General features: G+C 36.7%; 1 protein-coding gene across 1 annotated transcript; it reads left to right on the top strand.

The window, feature by feature from the left end:
* The first annotated feature begins 510 nt into the window (after nucleotides 1-510).
* LOC128987391 (gephyrin) lies at nucleotides 511-18,610 on the top strand. The gene is made up of 14 exons (XM_054408219.1): nucleotides 511-840; nucleotides 3,062-3,198; nucleotides 3,802-3,989; nucleotides 4,212-4,392; nucleotides 6,929-7,080; nucleotides 8,065-8,215; nucleotides 8,437-8,621; nucleotides 9,051-9,170; nucleotides 10,207-10,365; nucleotides 11,396-11,557; nucleotides 12,414-12,585; nucleotides 14,108-14,204; nucleotides 14,629-14,754; nucleotides 17,397-18,610. The coding sequence occupies exons 1-14, from the start codon at nucleotides 807-809 to the stop codon at nucleotides 17,414-17,416; spliced, it is 1,884 nt and encodes a 627-aa protein (XP_054264194.1). The 5' UTR covers nucleotides 511-806; the 3' UTR covers nucleotides 17,417-18,610.
* Nucleotides 18,611-18,616: the final 6 nt, after the last annotated feature.

Raw genomic sequence — 18,616 nt, 5'->3', positions numbered from 1 at the left:
AATCAAACCGTAGGAAAGGGTGATATTTCCTTGAAGATATGGATGGTAAACAAAATGAAACGATTGAACAAGGACAGGAACAGGAAAATGTGGAATAAATAACAACCTGATTTCTTTCATAGAGTAGTAAACTATGATGAGACTGTAACATATAGTAATAAATGATTTTATATTGACTACTACTGACAAGTATAATATATTGACTAGTAATGATGGATATTGACTAGTATTGAGTATTTTTGACAATTAATAGTCAACGCATGAAGCATGTTATACCACAGCGATTTATCGATGTCTTGCATATGTTCTTACATTAATGCAACCAATACTGTAGTAAATACTGTATTATGAAATATGAGACAACCTAGCAACCCAACTACTAACACACTAGACGTTAGTGTAGTCTACTCTTTTTACTCTCTGGTAGTCTGGTGTTATTTTTTGTTTACAATCAACCAACCAGACTTGAGAATATTCGATTCATCTTAGTTTTTGGAGGTTATACTTTTACTTTACATAACATAAACATTAGTATTTTTTAAGTTATACACAGCACTACATAGATTAAATTTGTTGTATCATATTTGTACGGTTTAAAATATCATTTTAAAGTCTTATTTGGTTTAATTTATTAACAAGAAAGTAGTAGGCCTAGTGACGATTGGTTTACTTGTGGAACGGTATTTTATAGTCTAACCTGACCTATTTTATTATTTTCTTATTTAGCATCAACTTCAGACAGTCAATTAGCCTATTTTAACACTTGAAGAATTACACGATCAAAAATAGGACTATATTTCAACCATATGGATACTGAACTGACATTTGGTATCTTAACAGGTAAGTTTATGTATATTGTCTAAGCCTAGTTCAAATACCGGTGGGGCACACGGGAGGGACTAAGGCTAACATATCTTGTAGTGTCAGCGTTCGCCGCTAGAACTGCTAAGTTGAAATAATTTAAATTATTTTTTTTTTTAGTTATTAAATTAACTTTTTAATTATAAAATATTGTTTTAAAATTATAAAATAAATTTTTAATTTTTAAAATTAAACTGTCATAACATAACCTAACCAACCAGACTTGCTGATAATATAAAAACTATATAAGATAAAAATCTAATTAATAATTACTTATAATTTTTAATTAATTATAAAATTAATTTTAAAATGTAGTATTATAAAATTAAACTGTCATAACCTAACCTAACCAACCAAACTTGCTGATATGAAAAATTTGTTGACAAAAAGTCAGTGGGACCAGCGGGATTCGAACCCGGGACCTCCTGCACACCAATCCGGAACGCTACCAACTATGCCACGAACGCCGCTGAAATCACATCGTTTCGTAACGGTAATCGTGTCGCCTCAAGAGAAGACATTACCCACTAGAGATATGACGTCACTACACCTTTAGCCTTAGTCCCTTCCGTGTGCCCATTCCGTTCAAATACTGAAATGAGTTGCTATTTGCTAGGCCAAACTTCACAGGTAAGTTACAGTTTCTTAACTGGGCTATGCTAATATCGATTGAAACTATCGAATTGAAAATATTGATTAATAATCAATATTTTTAAATATATTTATAATCAAATTAAACTATCATAACCTAACCAACCAAACTTGCTGATGGTGAAAAAATCGCACAAAGGCTTACTAATCGAATCAATAGTTTCAATCGATATTGGCATAGCCCAGTTAAGAAACTGTACCCAAAATGAAGATAGGGCTAACTTAAGATGTTTCAGATGTTGAATTTTAAGTTCGCCATATTTTCAGTTCACAGTGAAAGGGCGAGGTAAAGGCATACCTTGGTAACTTTCTTCCCTGTTTTTGGGTCAACATGTCTAAGACTGGGACGGGTGGCGTCGTCCTGTAATCCAGCTACTAGGAGGTCACAAATTGTGGATACCTATTTATAGGCATGCGGTGTGGATTAACGTCCGCACGAGTGATTACTACGACTATCCGCAGTACTATCCTGATGGGCCTAATTAGACCAATTCGTATATAGGCCTACCATGGCAAAAATGTGGTTTGGATTCCACAATAAACTGTAGGTCCCTTAGTTGCCATTAGCTGTAGGCTATTAAATAACAGCTGTGTCTAAGGAATGTCAGCCATTCCTTAGACAGATAGCGCCACTCATCCTACACTCATCTCCATTCATACTTGGCTTAAAATACCTACTTTGGATGGTTGCCATAAGAAAGTATTAAAAGTATTAAGTTATTTTACGTCATGGTGTGAAATATTTAAGTTAGAGCCAAAATAGGGTCCAACTTAACTTAAACATATTTTCTTTTTAAATGGTTTAAGGTAAGTTACCTGCATTATATGGTAGGGTACCTACTCTTGATTGCTGTAGGCCTAGTGGTAATCTAGTTTCAGTTCTTAATTTAAACAGTCATCAGGCCTGCAAGATGCAAAGTAACTTAATCAATTAATCTAAAAGTCGTCATTAGAGTTCTATCAAGACTTGGACCGAACATTCTTTTCCAAAAAACACGTTAGTAGGCCTAGTGACATCGTGACCGGGCTGAAGAGTCTAGATTGGTGGTCAAAGTATTCTAGGATGAAGTCTTCAGATGAGTTCTTATCACCCGTGTGTTCATTTATTTAAATTGTTCCTTCCCCTCCAGTATCTTGATAAGATAATAGCTGTATTATAAATAAATAGGGTAGGCCTTAGGTAGTTGGATTAGAACGCAAATTTAACAATTCAAGACGACTAAGGGTCAAGCCAAACATGCAACAGGACTTAGTCTTTGGATGACTTTGTAATATTAGAACCCTTAAGTTTTATTGTGTGATGCTTGCGTCACAGCAGATCTGCAACGAACTAGTTTTGAACTAGTTCAATCCGCTGTAGTCTAGAAGTCTTCAATCTGTAGGAGTCGAGGCTTCGGTAGTGGTGAGCAGGAACTGAGACGGCTAGGATGTCGCTGGACACAGACTTCTGACCGATAAATCGTATGTTAATAACACTGGTAAATTTTTTCTCATTGGGCAAGTACTCAAAAAGAATTGTTTTGAATAGTTTGTATTGTTTTTATTACAGTTAGTGACAGATGTTTTCGTGGAGAAACTCAAGATGAAAGCGGACCATTTTTACAAGAGCTAATTGAAAAATCTGGGAAGTTTGAGAACCCGGTTTTTGTGACAAAATGTGTTCCAGACGAGAAAGTTGAGATAGAGGTGAGTTTTTCCTTGAATTTTAGATTTAGCCTACTGTACCTACTTCACTTGTCTCTTCTGGTTGCAATTATGTTCCTTAACTAACTTTGTGCTACGAGAACTAATTTTTGGAGGGAGGGCCTTTTCCTCCAATAAGTTACGTGGAACAAGATACTGCTAAAACGACTCCATTGAGGAAAATTCCAGCGACTGCCAATGGTGTTGCATATTAACCTTTGTCTTATAACTTAGAGGCTGGTCAAATCAAGTAGGCTACAGTAGGCTACAGTATGCTGACCAAACAACTTCAGTAAGTATTTTCCAAATAACATTGACTGTAAGTATTTTATGGTAAAGGCTACACGGTTGGAAATCAATTGTGATAAAACTGTAAAAAAGCGAGCTTCCATTTAAAGAAACATCTCGAAGTATTTTTGCTTGATGTGTGTCTTGAGATTAATTTGAATGGACGTCAAATACATTTCTCAGCGCATGCATGGAGTATGTAAAACTGCCTTGGACTTTGTCACTCAGAATCTTCGGAAACTTTTGAAATAGAAAACACACAATCTTTTTGAAGGAAACAGTCCTTGTTAATTCATGTTGTGTTAACTGTTATTATAGGGAACATTGAGGGAATGGGCAGATGTGCGGAAGCTCGATGTGATATTCACCACTGGAGGGACAGGGTTCGCCCCGCGGGATGTTACGCCAGAAGCCACCAGAAACATCATTGATAAGGAGGCCCCAGCAATCCCAGCAGCCATCCTTTACAAGAGCCTAGCAAAGACTGAAATGGCTATGCTTTCTCGGTCAGTATTTAACTATACCATGAATAAAGTTCAGCTAGTTTTTACAATATACATAAGAGTACCGGTAACAACAAGTCTACAACCTAAAGCCAATGATTTTCTGCAAAAAACAATTTACCTGAATTAGAATATGAAACGCTACGAATAAGTTTAAGATATATAATCAAAGGAACAAGAAATATAAGTATTGTTGTTTTAATACAGATCATAATCGAATTCCAGAGCAGTATGTGGAGTGAGGAAACGTAGTTTAATCGTAAACTTCCCTGGGAGCAAGAAGGCGGTGGGAGAGTGTCTTGGGTTCATCATGGACTGTCTTCCACATGCAGTGGCGCTGTTGAGAGATAATATCACAGCAGTGGCTTCTACTCACAACAGTCTTCACAATACTGCCAAGAGCAAGGTGAGCAAAAACTTTTGATACGGTACTTAAATGTTTATTCGTGGCATTGATATTGGACATTGAGTTAGAAATCGTATCTGTTCGAACTGTAGGAACTGAAATTTAATAATGATACTGAAGGGAATCTTGAATCATACAAATTATTTTGACTGCAAACTTTTCAACATCTCTGGAAAAATTTTACCTTATTAATACCGTATCAATGAATAAAACCCTTTAAGAAGCACAATGCTTAATGGAGAATAGTCAGACTGGAAATTTGCCGCCGAAATGAGCTTCGCGGCGGCCGCGCTACTCTATATCTCTCTCTTTCTAATCAGATTCTTTGTCTCACTCAGTCAGCTGACTTGGCCTCGTGCTCGCAATAGTCTACCTAGCGGCCGCCGCAGGAACAATTGAAAATTCAAATATTACGAGACCAAATTTTTTACAAAGGCATTGCCCTTCTTAAAGGGTTTGTAATCATTGTTAATACTTACCAAACCTAACAAACCTGGAGTTCAGTGGCGGCGATAGCGGGCGGGGGGGCCCGTGAGCTAGGAGGGCCCGTGAGCCTTGACCGGGATTTTCGGTAAATTTTACCTGCACACGGGCCCACGATAGTGTGACAGGCTCAGCCACACGGGTTCTCTATCATAACAATATTTATATGAGAACTAAATACGTTTTTTATGATGAAAATTTGTTCAAACCTATAGTTCAATTATTACTTGACCGATCAATATAAATTATCTACCCAGTCATGCGGGTTGCATTAACTGTCCTCGTGGATTGTGTGAAGGCGCAGTCAAAATTGGTTGCATAATAATAGGGTCATATTTATAACCAATGTGGCCTCTGGCCTAGGAAGATAAAACATTAATTAATGTTAATCCTCCTAGTCCCCAGCGGGTGACACCATAGAGCCTCTATGCTGATTCGACTAAATAAACTTTAAAATTTTGTTACGACCAAATCGGCAAATTAACCTAGGTGGCTAGGGCACTAGCTAATAAATAATTCCATTCTTTCATTGATGCTAAAGAATGATTTTCATTTCATTTCATGTCTTACTATTAGGAGGCTGCCCTTTAGATTTGTTTACTTTGCACTTTAGATGTGTTTACAGAGTCAGGTAAAAAATGTTACTTACCTAAGGGCCTCAGGCCAAATCAGATCAGTTCAAAATCGGGCTTTGGAAACGGTTGATTTTTATAATAGGCCTATAATGTCGATTTTCGAGCCGAGCAGAGCCTGGACTACAAGCTCATCACAAGCACAAAGTCAGAAAATCAAGCTCGAGCCGATTTTCTCAGTATTCAATGCACAATTAAAAGTAAAAGCTATCCGTGAGGATCACGCTCATGAAATTTAAAGATTAGGCCAACGCTTTTGCCGCGATCGCGGATATCGACGAGAACATTTCCCCGCGGGTGACGATGACGATGTCTCCGCGGCCGCAGATGTTTAATATTTTGCCTCGATTGCGTAAGACGATAATGACGTTTCTTTTTTAGCGAGAGATATAACTTATCTAGGATTTAGCCACGATTACGGAAAAATTATTTACCCGTCACCACCGACGGGTCGCGGGGAGATATTAGGCCGTGATTTAGATTGGGCCGTGAACGCGGGAGACGATGATGCTGTTATCTAGTGATGTCATAGGTTTGGTTGCATTTGCAATCACAGTAAACTATGATAATGTTTCTTCCTTGACTTATGACTACGGGAAGTATTAACGATTTTGCCGCGATCATGGAAGACGATAATGACGCCTCGGGAGATGCCTTGTCAAGTTTATTGCAAAATTGCAAGTTTAGGCGGTAATACATGGGAAAATGTTTTTAAAGATCATTGGGAGAGGGGGGCCCGGCGAACAAACTTGCGGGGGGGCACGCGGGTTCTTATCGCCGCCACTGCTGGAGTTTTGTCTCCTTGACCATCCTAACAAACTCCCTGTCATAATTAAGTGGGGGTGAAGTTCAGTCAGTCTATCTGAAAAAGCGAGCAAGTATAAAGTTTCTATTTAGTACCTAAATATTACGATAGTTATTGAAACCTGAAAGATGTTGTATGTTGTCTCTTCAGATTGGCTTGAATGACAGTTTTGGTTTATTTGATGTCCTGCCTTCACATCCTAGGATGTAACCTCTAGAACTGTTTTACACATTACTCCAGGTAATGGTCCTGGAGGGTTGTGGCAGTATAATTTAGCTTAAATATATAATCCATTGTCGATGACTTTTGTCCTTCCACTGAGACTTCGTTAAATAATTTTGAAATCAGGCTTATGAATTGTTTGGGTTGCCAAATGGCTATTGTATAGTGCTTGCCTTCAAATATCAAGATTACTGGTTTGATCCCAAGCAGAGTCAGTTGTGGAACATGCCGTTTATTTGCCATTGTACTTATAAATTTAAATAAATACTTTTAAGACCAGGGGTTCTCTATGAAAAAAACCAAAAAGAAACGACAACAACTAACATAATAATTTGCCACTGGTACAAATACACGCACAAAAAGAATTCTGACTAAGTTGAAACTATATTTTGAGGTGGATGTGTCAAAAGTGGCTCGCCGGGACAGAGAGTCTCCGTTCCCCATGATCGGAGTGGATGAATCGCTGCTAGTGGTGCGAGCGATCATTGCCAAACTTAGCATTGGTTCTGCGTCCCCGCAAAAGTGCATCGAGGAAGTCCCCATCCAGTGAGTAAACTCGATAACAAACCCATTTTTTCAACATTCTAATGTTTAAATTGGGTCCAAGATTTAAATAAGCTATGTTTTGTGATGATGTCAATTTAGTAAGATAGTCTAGTGCAGTAGAATCTGACACTTCCCTTCCGATATCTGACCCCTCAGAACATCCTATGTTTCTAGCATCCCATTGCACAAACAATCCATATATCAATGACCATCACATACACGGTTAATCGGTACTTTCAAAATTGTATTTAAACAAAATTATCAAACATTCCTAAAATGGGTTCTCTTAGTTTTTGGTTGGAAAAAGTGTATTGGAGATCCAGGTTGAAATGTAGATGAAGTATCCTATCTTTTTACGATGGGCCTACCTTTTGACAACCATACTTACTGTTACTGCATACTTACTGCTTACTGCCATGGCCACTTGTACCCAAGCTGGTACTTGGCCTCGCCAACTTGTTGTCGCCAGTTCTCTCGGTCCTCCAAATCTTTTCTACTAGTCTCATCTTTTCCATATCCTTCCGGACTTGATCCCACCACCTAGCCTTTGGTCTTCCTACTGGTCTCCTTCTCCTCGGATCTCCCCTTAGTACCTTCTTCTACAAGGTCTCCTCAAGATATGGCCAACCCACCTTAGCCTTCTGCTTTTGGCCTTTCCTACAATATCGGGGAATAATTCTTTTAACTCTTGGTTGTGGCGGATTCTCCATACTCCATCTTCACATACTGGAACATATATAGCTCTTAGAACATTAAATTTGTGTTAGCTTTCCAAAAATACAGTAGGACTAAAACCCCAATTAACTGAAATAATGGGGATGATGCAATTTCTAATAACCAATTTGTTTGTTATCATGGGATTTAAAGGATGTTTTTCAACAGAGTGTGACTAAGTTAAAACGTATTTAAATTTTTACATCTGATGTGGAAAAACCTTTAACAAAACAGTTCTTTTCTCACTTGCGTTGTTACTGTAATTGCCAGAGAAGCTGCAGGGAGAGTGGTGGCAAGACCTGTGATGGCTCAGTGTTCCGTGCCACCATACCGAGCATCAGTCAAGGACGGCTACGCAGCCATCGCCAGCGACAAGGCTGGGCCAAGACATGTGATAACAGCAATGCTGGCTGGCTCACAGGTCAGTAACCATCATTTTGTAATCACTGATTGCTGTATTATTTTTTTTTAGTAAATCTGAATGTAGCGACTATTGAAGTAAACCTTTTGAGGTTGGCATAACACCTTATTCCATACGTTGATGTTTCATGAAGTCCATCCAAAACTATGAATCACCCTTTAAGACCAAGAAAGTTCAAAATCACAGGAAATAAGTTGACCATTTGACAACGTATGTTTCAGCCGTTGTCAGGAGGAGTGCTTGGCGCCGGCCAGTGCGCCAGAGTCAACACCGGAGCACCAGTCCCTCCTGGCGCAGACTGTGTGGTACAAGTAGAGGATACTAAGGTACTACAGGAGTCCGAGGGAGGCACCGAGGAGTTGCAGATTGAAATATTGACACCCCCCAATGTAGGACAGGACATAAGGTAACATTCCAGTTTGGGATTTAAAAACTGTATGCCAATATCAGTTTTAGAGTATTACATAGGGAATAAGCTGTAGCCGTAGGTTTCATGGTGAGACCTGGACTATGGACCAATTTATTATTTTTGTTTTGATGTCCCCAGAGGTCAAAAACACTATTCATTCAAATTTCTATAGTTTTTGGCTACAGGAAAAAACCAAAAAAATTGTAAATTTAAAATTCCCATCTTATTCTTATGGAGAATAAGTAAATAAACTTAGTTGCTTTGTTGACACACAAGACGGTAAATACATTTAAAAGACGGTAAGTGATGATGGATTTTGATTGGACACTCCAATCATCATCAGAACCAATAGAGAATACTAAGGAAATGTTTCACTAGATTTAAATGTTATAAGAGGATACTGATGGATTGTTGCTCTGTTCTCAGAGAAGTAGGCTCTGATGTGAAGCAAGGCGAGACTGTGCTGAGAGTCACACAAACCCCCTTGACCAGCTCCCAGGTGGGACTGTTGGCTTCTGTGGGAGTCTTCAAAGTGCCTTGTGTCAGGTAAGCTTATGTTACTAGAAAGAGTGAAGTAGTGATGTGTCAAAGTCAAATCTATAAACTAGAACCCACGTATCTCAAGAAAAGAATTTAACTAGAAAGGCTATTTGATAGGCTTGATTAGGTTGAATGTAACCTTTTTGTTAGGCTATATTAGACTCCTGTTAAGTCACAGTTTCTGTTGTCTGTTCAACTACTAGCCAGGTGTTTGTTTGAGGCATTGAACATAAGAGATGTGATTTTTTTGTTGCCAATAATTTTTTATTTTAAGCTCCAACTCGAAACTATGTCCACATGCTTAATAAGAAAGATAAGCAAAACACCTGTGTTTGGCCAGGTTCTGCCTTTGTGCAAAATTTTAGGAAAGTCGGTTCTATAGTTGTTGGGTCTACCTGGAAAAAACAGATGTACATATAGACAAACAGAAGCTGTAATAATACCTTATGATTAGTTTTAGTATTAAATAAAACTGAAGTATACATGAATTGGTCAGTAGAGTCCATTGAAAATGTGCACATAATTGAAGGATAACTTCAGTCTCAGATTTAGGCAATTTGCGGCCATAGGCCTAACCAACCCAAGAGGGCCCCGCACCTTTATCAATAGATAACTCTATTTACTTGTAATTTTGCTAGAAATACAATGGCGTCACCCTTCGGTTGAACTTCCCTGCAATCATTGATGTCGTGCCCAAAATCGTGGAGAAAGCAAGATTATCTCTCGTGATTAGGGGACATTGTCGTCACCTGAGATAGAGGCAAACTATTCATTTTAGATCATAATCAATTGATAATTTTTAGTCCTTTTGTACACAATGGTGCATCGTTTGTGCCCTAGTGGGTAATCCCTGCAAAACCTTACAATATGTTGAGGGTTGGTCTCGTCAATGTCTTATCCCCGGGGGTTAACTCTTGGAATTGTTAGGACTTTGACTTATTTTCTTATCATTGCCAGCACTGTCAACAGAATCCAATTGTATTCACTATCCCCCTAAATATCAGTTCAATTTAGTGACGGTTTATTGCATTTGCACTTGCAGGTTGCCACGAGTAGGAGTGTTGTCTACAGGCAATGAGCTACAACTCCCTGGCCACAGTCTCACTCCTGGTCAGATCTGGGACAGCAACAAGGTCATGCTACTGACTATGTTCAGACAACATGGCTTCCCCACAGTAGACCTGGGCATTGCCAAGGATGAGTAAGTGTTTACATAAGTGGAGCATGGTAAATTGAATTTTTTATTTTCATACTGTAGCATTTGCTGTTGGTTGAAGATAAAGTGGCTTGGTCTAGAGGTAAGATGTTGTATACTTCCGATTAGTATAGGTTTATTGGAATTATTTAATATAAAGAACGCTTTTTGCTGATTGCAGTTCTGCAGCTCTAACTCAGTCGAGGCTTTGTGGTTTTTTAACAATTTCTTTAGGTCTTATTTGTCGAAATATTTCAGAACGTACTCACCCAATTCATAATTGATTTCCATTAAAGTTCACCAGAGAAGTAAGCTTGACAATAATAATCAGAGTGAGGGATTATAAAATACAAGCAATCAATACACCAGCTTTCCTCACATGTCCACAAATGGTAACTAAACATCAGATGAATAAAAAACCTCTCACTGTTACTTACAAACAGAGACCACAAGGCCGTCCCTTCAATCGACGGCAGCGCCATTGTGAATTAAATAAAGCAAATACCCTGTACATTTTTCAAAAGCCAAGTCTAGTCTCATTAACTCCCCCTCAAACAAGTGACTGCTCCTTGTAAAAATTCTTATATATTAAGACCATATTTTGTCAAGCTCTCATATAATCAAATAATGGTTTATTGCCCCTTTGGCAACCTAAACTTTCAGAATATCGGGCTTACAAACTTCTACTATGAAAGTATTTTCAAAACCCATTAAATTCCTGGGATTCAATTATGCCAGTTCAATTTTTTTCCTTTATGTAATGAACACAAAAATCTTAATTTTTCAAGGGAAAATGCTGATTCTACCTGTTTGGTTATTACTACTAAAATATTTGAATTACCAAAAAATAGTTATTTTTAAAGGTTTCATAAAAGAACCTTTGAAAGAAGAAGATTAAAAATAGTAAAAAAAAACATGTCCCCTCTTCCTATTCCAATTCTGACTGAATATCTGTAGTCAGTTTACTATTGAAATAGAAATCCTGCACTTTATACAAATTATGTTTATAATTTATAATCGTGATGCATCTCTGTAGGCCTGATGATACCCTGGCCAAGCTACAGGAAGGCATTGCGTTGTCTGATGTGATAGTGACCACAGGCAGTGTATCCATGGGGGACCGAGACCTGCTGAAACATGTACTCAAGGAGGACCTCGGGGCCACCATACACTTCGGCAGAGTCAACCTCAAACCTGGGTAACATACCATCTCTGACTATTATTGATATATGCAGACATAACAAACCCTCGATAGAGCTGTAGGATAAATTGTTTTATTTTTCAATATGGGTAGCCTCCAGATTACCAAGATGCACTATAAGTGGTTTAAAATACCTTTATTGTGAATAATCAAATTGGTTGCTGTGGCAGCTAATTTCAGCTCACAATGCCATCAACAGGCTTTACAAGGACTTTTTCACTTCTACTAAAGGTTGTCATAGCTTACAATTATTTACAAACATTGAAAACACAACATGCATGACTCATTTATTAGTTTTTACGATGCGGCTGGCGGGAAATTACGCCTAGACTTAAAGAACTATAGGGAGTGTGGAACTATCGAGGTTCTACTGTCGCTTAAGATATTGCAAAACCAAAACAAACTTACCGGTAAATTTACCTTATTGACGATACTGGTCTTTTTCTGTAAGCAACGAGTCTCCGGTAAAAAAAGAGCAACCAGCTGTGTATTGTGGTGAAAAATACATATAACTCTGTTTGATTAGATTAGATTTCTGTGAAGCCAACACAACAAGGCAAAGATTTTAAGCAAAGATGAGTGAAGAACGTGTGTTGATGTGTTGATTGATACTATGATACTGACTGAGATCAGCTGTCCTTAGCCAGACCTATGAATCAAGGTTAATGATTCAGGGGACAACTCTATGAAAGTCACCTGATTACTTAATCCAAAAATGTGCCTATTTTAGTCCTAAGGCGAATTTAATTTGTTGACCTATTGAGAATTGCAAATATAACTATTTCTAGAACTTAAAGAACATGGTTTAGGCCGGGTCTTCAGATTCAACATGGCAACTTTATTCCCTGTTTAGGAAGCCCACAACATTCGCGACGTGTGCAGCTCCAGGAGGCCGCACTGTGGTGTTCTTCTGTCTCCCTGGCAACCCAGTGTCTGCTACTGTGACCAGTCATCTGTACGTACTGCCAAGCCTGCGACATCTAGCCGGCCGCAAACAGCCAGACGGACAGATTGTCAAGGCAAAGGTATTCCAGCTTTAGGCTAGTTCTGCAATACCTTTCAAAGTGATCAATTAAAATAGACTGCTCTTTGTGTTTCTGTTACCAGAAATTGTATTATTCTCCAAGCTCAATTTTAGTTTTTAATTTTATTCATTTCCATAATGAATAAAGACGAAAAGACAAAGGTTACCTAACATTATTTTGCCTTCACAGTTTGCAGATTATATGGTACTTTTTTAAGTTTATTAATCCAAGTGGCTGAACCTTTTTGGTGGTGATTGAGTTCATCTAGCTTACAGAAAAAAAATAGATGCTCTTTATTAAGTCACAAAAAAACTGATATTTTGTCCTATAGTCCTCGCCACCCTAACTTGAGGCAGCCCAAAGCCGCACTAGATATACGGCGTGCGGCCTTGGGCTGCCTCAAGTTAGGGTGGCAAGGACTATAGTATGACTATTATAATATAGGACTATTTTCTTGTAATGTAGAACTATTTTTTTCCAATCTAGGATTTCCAAGTGGGAAAAAATATCAGTATTATGTTTTGACCTTTAATAATTGTGGATCTGTTAGCCCCTAAACTCTATTTTTCAGCTGTTCTTGTTGAAGTCTACCTGTTTAAAAAAAACTCCTAGAGTATAATATGGTATTTAATTTTTCCTTAATTATTTCTTATTATTCATTGTGACCTTTGGTTAGGATGTATTATGGATAAAACAAAATGATTACCTTATCTAACACAGTTGCCCATATGACGACTAGTTTCATTCCTTAGAACTTCATCAGGTCATTTTGTATGCAACCACATCATCAATGTTACCGTATTGTGGTATGTCAATAAAATTTTTAAACTGTCACAATCACAATAATTGATTGAAACTTGTCATGTTGAAAAAATAATTAAAATTGAAAAAAATACAAAACTGATTAAAACTGTACAGGCTGGCCACTGTCTTATCACACTACCACTGACTAAATAAAACTGACTGAATCATGATTTTTCTTCTTTTCGCTGGTGTCACCTGTATTGTAGTTTGTTTTATTCTTCTTATTTTATACTTCTTTGATTAGTAATTTGTCAATACATTTATCAAATATATTTTAATTTAGTTGTTCATGAAATATTGGTATTCAAATATTAGTATCAAATATAATATTTGACTGGAAAGAAGTCTGATGATTTAGAATGTTATTTATTAATCTAACAATTAACACAGCTAGTTTATAGCTGATAGCTTAGTGATAACTTATACGGAGAATGGAGAATATCAAGTTTCTATCTTGACTTAATTTTTTCAATACCCAAAACAAGAAATAAATTAAATTTGCAATGTATAAAATGCAATGTATAATACAAAATTAAGAAAAAAATCATAATATTATAAAAACATTATGGTGAACATCAATAAAGCACATTTACAGCATTCAAGAAAAAGCCTCAAAATTGAACAGAATATTTACGTAAATTTTCAGTACATATTTTGTGACCCAATAGTTTTCTTCCAAAACCCGCTTTATTTTTGTCATATTCATATTTGTTTCCAGATTCAGAGTGAAGTGAGGCTAGATTCTCGTGTGGAGTTCAAGAGGGGAGTTTACAGAGCTGGATATTCAGAAACTCCGGCACAGGTTGAAGTGTTAGGTGAGCTAATCTGCGGACATTATATTATATCATTCACAAAATCATTAATTATGATCGAGGAAATAAAAATGTCAGTGTCAAATTGTAAGTTATCTTAACATTTTTCAATTGATTGCCCAGGTTTATTATACCTTAATGCTTTAACATATTTTATTAGGTTTTGTCTTTATTAGCTTAAGTTTAAAGGAATAGTATTTACATACATTTGTCATGATGGGTTTTAGAAAATTGAGTAAGCCTGTATTGTATACTGCAGTGGTCTCCAACCCACATTCACCCTGCGAACAGAGATTTTACTGCCTTCAGAAAACTAGCATGGCTACTGAAATATTGTTTTATGCTAGGCCTACTCAACAATGGTTGTCTCCCTTTGTATTTTATTGATATGTTTTTTTTTTTAATAACTGTCTCTTGGTTTTTGCAGGTGGCCACATGTTGAGCAGCAACCTCCTCAGTGTCAGTACTGCCAATTGTCTGGTCCAATTGCCTGGTAAAACAGCTGATAAACAAATCGTGGAGCGAGACAGCTGGGTTGATGTGTGGCTCACGGGTGATTTGTAGTCTAAACGATACAAGCTCAAGTTACTATTCTATAATGCGCTATCTTACCATTGGCTTTTGAATACCGTACAAAATATGTATACATCCATAGCCTTCTCTAATACAACATCCAGTTGTCTTGAACTGCCTCATCCAGCTATGCAGTTCCGATGAGGAGCCTCCTTCCTAAATTTGGTCCAAAAGTTCCACTGAAATCTAACAATAGTATTAGTACGAGCAAATTATAAAACATAAAATGCTTTTCTTTTTTTGTAGTAGCAATTTGTTGGCAGGCTTTGTGGTTTTCAACCAAGCAAATGAGATAAAACATGAACTTGTAAAAACAAACTTTTAAACTCACACTTTCCATTGGTGTAACAATTAGCTGTTTGAAATCACAGAAACAGACGTACCAACTATTTAGTTTTGCACCATTCTTTTTTAGCGAATTTCCCTTTTCACAAAAAACATATTAAAAAGACAAATACTTTAGTATATTGAAGTGTTTTTCTGCAGTTATTGGTTGCGGAGAAAATTCAAAAAATTTTAAATTAAAAAGTCCCATGTTATTCTTATGGCGAATATTGTAAAATGATGTAGTTTGCTTGTTTATGGATTTATGTAGATCAAACTTGGAAAATTTATTTATTTTATAATATACCTACTAAGCTATTAGTATGTTACTAAACAACACACTTTATTAGCCTCCCTGTAGCAGCAAATCTAGGTACTCGTTTAACCTAATGTTATTTAAATAGATTTAATTGTATATCAATCCAGTCAAATGGAAATTTACTTAGTCTGCAGGTTTGCTGCAGTGAGGGTATTAATAACCCTATATTATCAGAGATTTTTATGCAGTGGCCGATCTAGAACAGACACAAGGGTGGGCAAACCAGGGGGTCTGGGTGGTTCGGGGGTACCCCCCGAATAATTTGTGTAAACTAAGGCCGGCCACACACAGAACCAGGCAAGGCGGGGCGACAGGGCATTTTGCCCCGGGGTGTCTTGTGCAACGGTAATTGCACGGGCGCTTATGGAGCTCCACACACAGGACCGGGCGAGGCAGGGCACGTCGAAAAGACGCCCCCGGGCGCCCTCAGGGCAAAATGCGAAGGTCTCCAAAATTATGCCCCGAGGCAAGTCGCTGCCGGGCAGAACTTTCTGCGCATGCGCGGTCATGTGATTTGTTCCCTTACGGGCTAATTTTGATAAGGATTATTTTACAACTGATACAATTAACATAGAAGACTGTAACAATTTATACGACCAAAGATTACACCCTTTGATAAGACTATGCAGTGATGATATTACTACAGTGGTTGAATAACTAATAATTTATCTTGGTATTGATAACTGAGGAAAGAGAAGGCCAGCGTTCATATTTTAAGGGTTTCAAAAACCACTCCTCTGGAGGTATGACTTTAAATTTTGTTTTCTATTCTGCTCCCAAGTATAAAGTAAAATTTAAAAGTTGGCTAAATCGGCTCAATGCTCAGAAATAAAAAATCCTATATTAATTTTCAGGTTTATGTGGGCTAAAATTTTTACTTGACGTGCCCTGCCTCATTCTGTGTGTGACAGCAACAAGACAGGGCTTAAGTCAGGCGTTTCGTCGTGCCCTGTCGCGCCCCGAACCGCCTGGTTCTGTGTGTGGCCGGCCTAAGTCTCCAAAATGGCAGTTTTATACCATTTCTTTGTCCAAAGTTAGTGTGACAAATTATGTTTTACGCAATTTATATGCACTACTGTTTTACATGCAGTAAAAATTGAAAAATATATGAATATGCATGCCCGAGGGGGGGGGGCGGCCGCCCTCTTCGCCCCCCCCTGGATCCGCCACTGTTTTTACTCAGGTGCTTTGCTGTTTTTGTGCCTTTATTGGAAAATATTTAGAGTTTTCCAGTGCTTAATGTTTAGTGATTTAGTCCAAGTGTGATCAAAAATGTCTTAAGCTTATCTCTTGTTCAATAACAGCAGTTTTGCCAATAATCAATGTGTTTTAAATGGGAGCATTGACTATTGGATAACTTACTGAAGTAGACATCCATCTTTTTTTTGGCCAGATGGCTCCATTTTTATTGAAAAAGAACATAGTTTTTTGTGTGAGCTAGTCACAGAATGTGCTAGTGTCTAAGATTCCATTTCCTACCTCATTTTTTGTTGCTGGCCAAGTTGATTGGTTAACAGTTGCTATAGATCACAATAAGTCATTCAATAAGTTTTAATTAATTAGTAATTAGGTTTGTGTATTTGCCAGAAATTACTAATTTATATCAGCACTATCTGTCGGTGGCTCACATCAATTACGACAATTTTGATTTCAAAACTGGCAACAACTTTAACATAGAAATGGAATGTCTAGTTGTATCAATAGTTAAAGATAGAAATATACTTACATCTCACTTTGGTAGAAAATAAACTTTTATACATTTTATCTTTATATTATTATTTTTTGATTGGAATCGACTAACTATTGCCATATACAGTAAATCCTCATTGAAATCAACTCCTTATACAAACTTACAATTCATACTTGCATATTATATACTTGCTTAATCCTTACAACCATTTGACAACAAAAGCCGTTAAACGTTCACATGGATAATTTTTTTTTATTATTTACAGTTCTGTGTATTTTTTATATTTCAGGGTCAAAAGATAAATATTGAAGTTTTTTCTCCAAAAGGCGTTTCACAATTAATTACAAGTGGTACCCAAACGTTTCCGAAACGCCAATATTCTTCCGTAAATACAATTTTATTTCATTTAACTGTAAAAAGAACATTGAGGCTTGTTTGAATGTTGAACATTTTAAAATGTAAGACATTCATTACTCCATTTGTCTTGGATCCACAATAATACTAATGAGGTTTCATTGTACAAATTTATTTGTATCATCATAGATCAAAATGAAATCCTAGTTACTGTTGATATGAAATTGCAAATTAGATTAAGTTTATAAAATATTAAAATAACTATATTGAGTTTTGTTTGTTGTTTCCGTAATGTTCTGTGATGTTGTCTCGTATCTGTAAGTGTTTTCTTAATGTTTCGCTTTGTGCCTTGCTCTATATGAACAAAAACAAATCGCTCCATAATATTAACACTACTTCCAATTATAAATATATTAGGGTTTATGTTTTACTTCATTCCGGTTTAGCCTACATTCTTGTCTTGGTAGAATATTTAAATAATAATGCCATTATGTTACCTTTTGGCTGTTTGTATACACAAATACTTCTGTAAATTTGTTTGCCTTTGCCAAATGAATGTAGTACTATCAAAGTTCAAACTTAGAAAAAGCTAGGTTTTTTCTTTTTACAGGAAACTAAAAATATGATGTACTTTTTTGCTTTATCATTACATTGCTTTGCTATTATGTTCCGTTGATGGTTCAATGTAATGGAAACATTTTTTTAAATAGAGAATGTCATGAAAAACTAATTATCAATAAGACTGAAAATCAGCTAGTTGTCTGGCACAAGTAAAGATTATAGATAGGCTACTAAATAGTTTGTAGTTGCAGCATTGGTGCTATAGTTGAAATTAAATTACACTAAAATATTTTACATATTTAGTTTTGATACTTTGTGTGGTACATTTTTTACTGTTGTGTTTTTTTTTACTTTCTTTGGGTTATTTGTATTGGTGTAGCTAGATGTTTTGTTTTAGATAGGAAATTTTAATTAACATATCTATTCAATGTATTTCTTTGTTCATGTTCCTGTTCGATTTGTATAAGTCTTGCTCAATGTGAAATAAAACTCTAACGGTTGTTAAAAAGTGTATTTTATTTATTTCCCTTCAAATTATGATAAACATTGGAAACCAAAATGAACCCTTGAATGATCTTTTTCTTTTTACGTTTT

The sequence above is a fragment of the Macrosteles quadrilineatus genome, unplaced genomic scaffold, assembly GCF_028750875.1.
Source record: "Macrosteles quadrilineatus isolate MER2022 unplaced genomic scaffold, UCM_ALF_1.0 Scaffold_2__2_contigs__length_208266976, whole genome shotgun sequence".
Lineage (NCBI taxonomy): Eukaryota > Metazoa > Arthropoda > Insecta > Hemiptera > Cicadellidae > Macrosteles > Macrosteles quadrilineatus.
Note: the sequence above shows the minus strand (reverse complement) of the source record. Positions and strands in the feature narration are given on the sequence as shown.

Bases quoted from the DNA above. Each gene is read 5' to 3' on its own strand.
- LOC128987391 (XM_054408219.1), top strand. From the start codon at position 807: ATGGATACTGAACTGACATTTGGTATCTTAACAG. The intron at 8,622-9,050 runs GTAACATTCCAG...CTCTGTTCTCAG, and splicing joins AATGTAGGACAGGACATAAG to AGAAGTAGGCTCTGATGTGA. The intron at 11,558-12,413 runs GTAACATACCAT...TTCCCTGTTTAG, and splicing joins AGAGTCAACCTCAAACCTGG to GAAGCCCACAACATTCGCGA.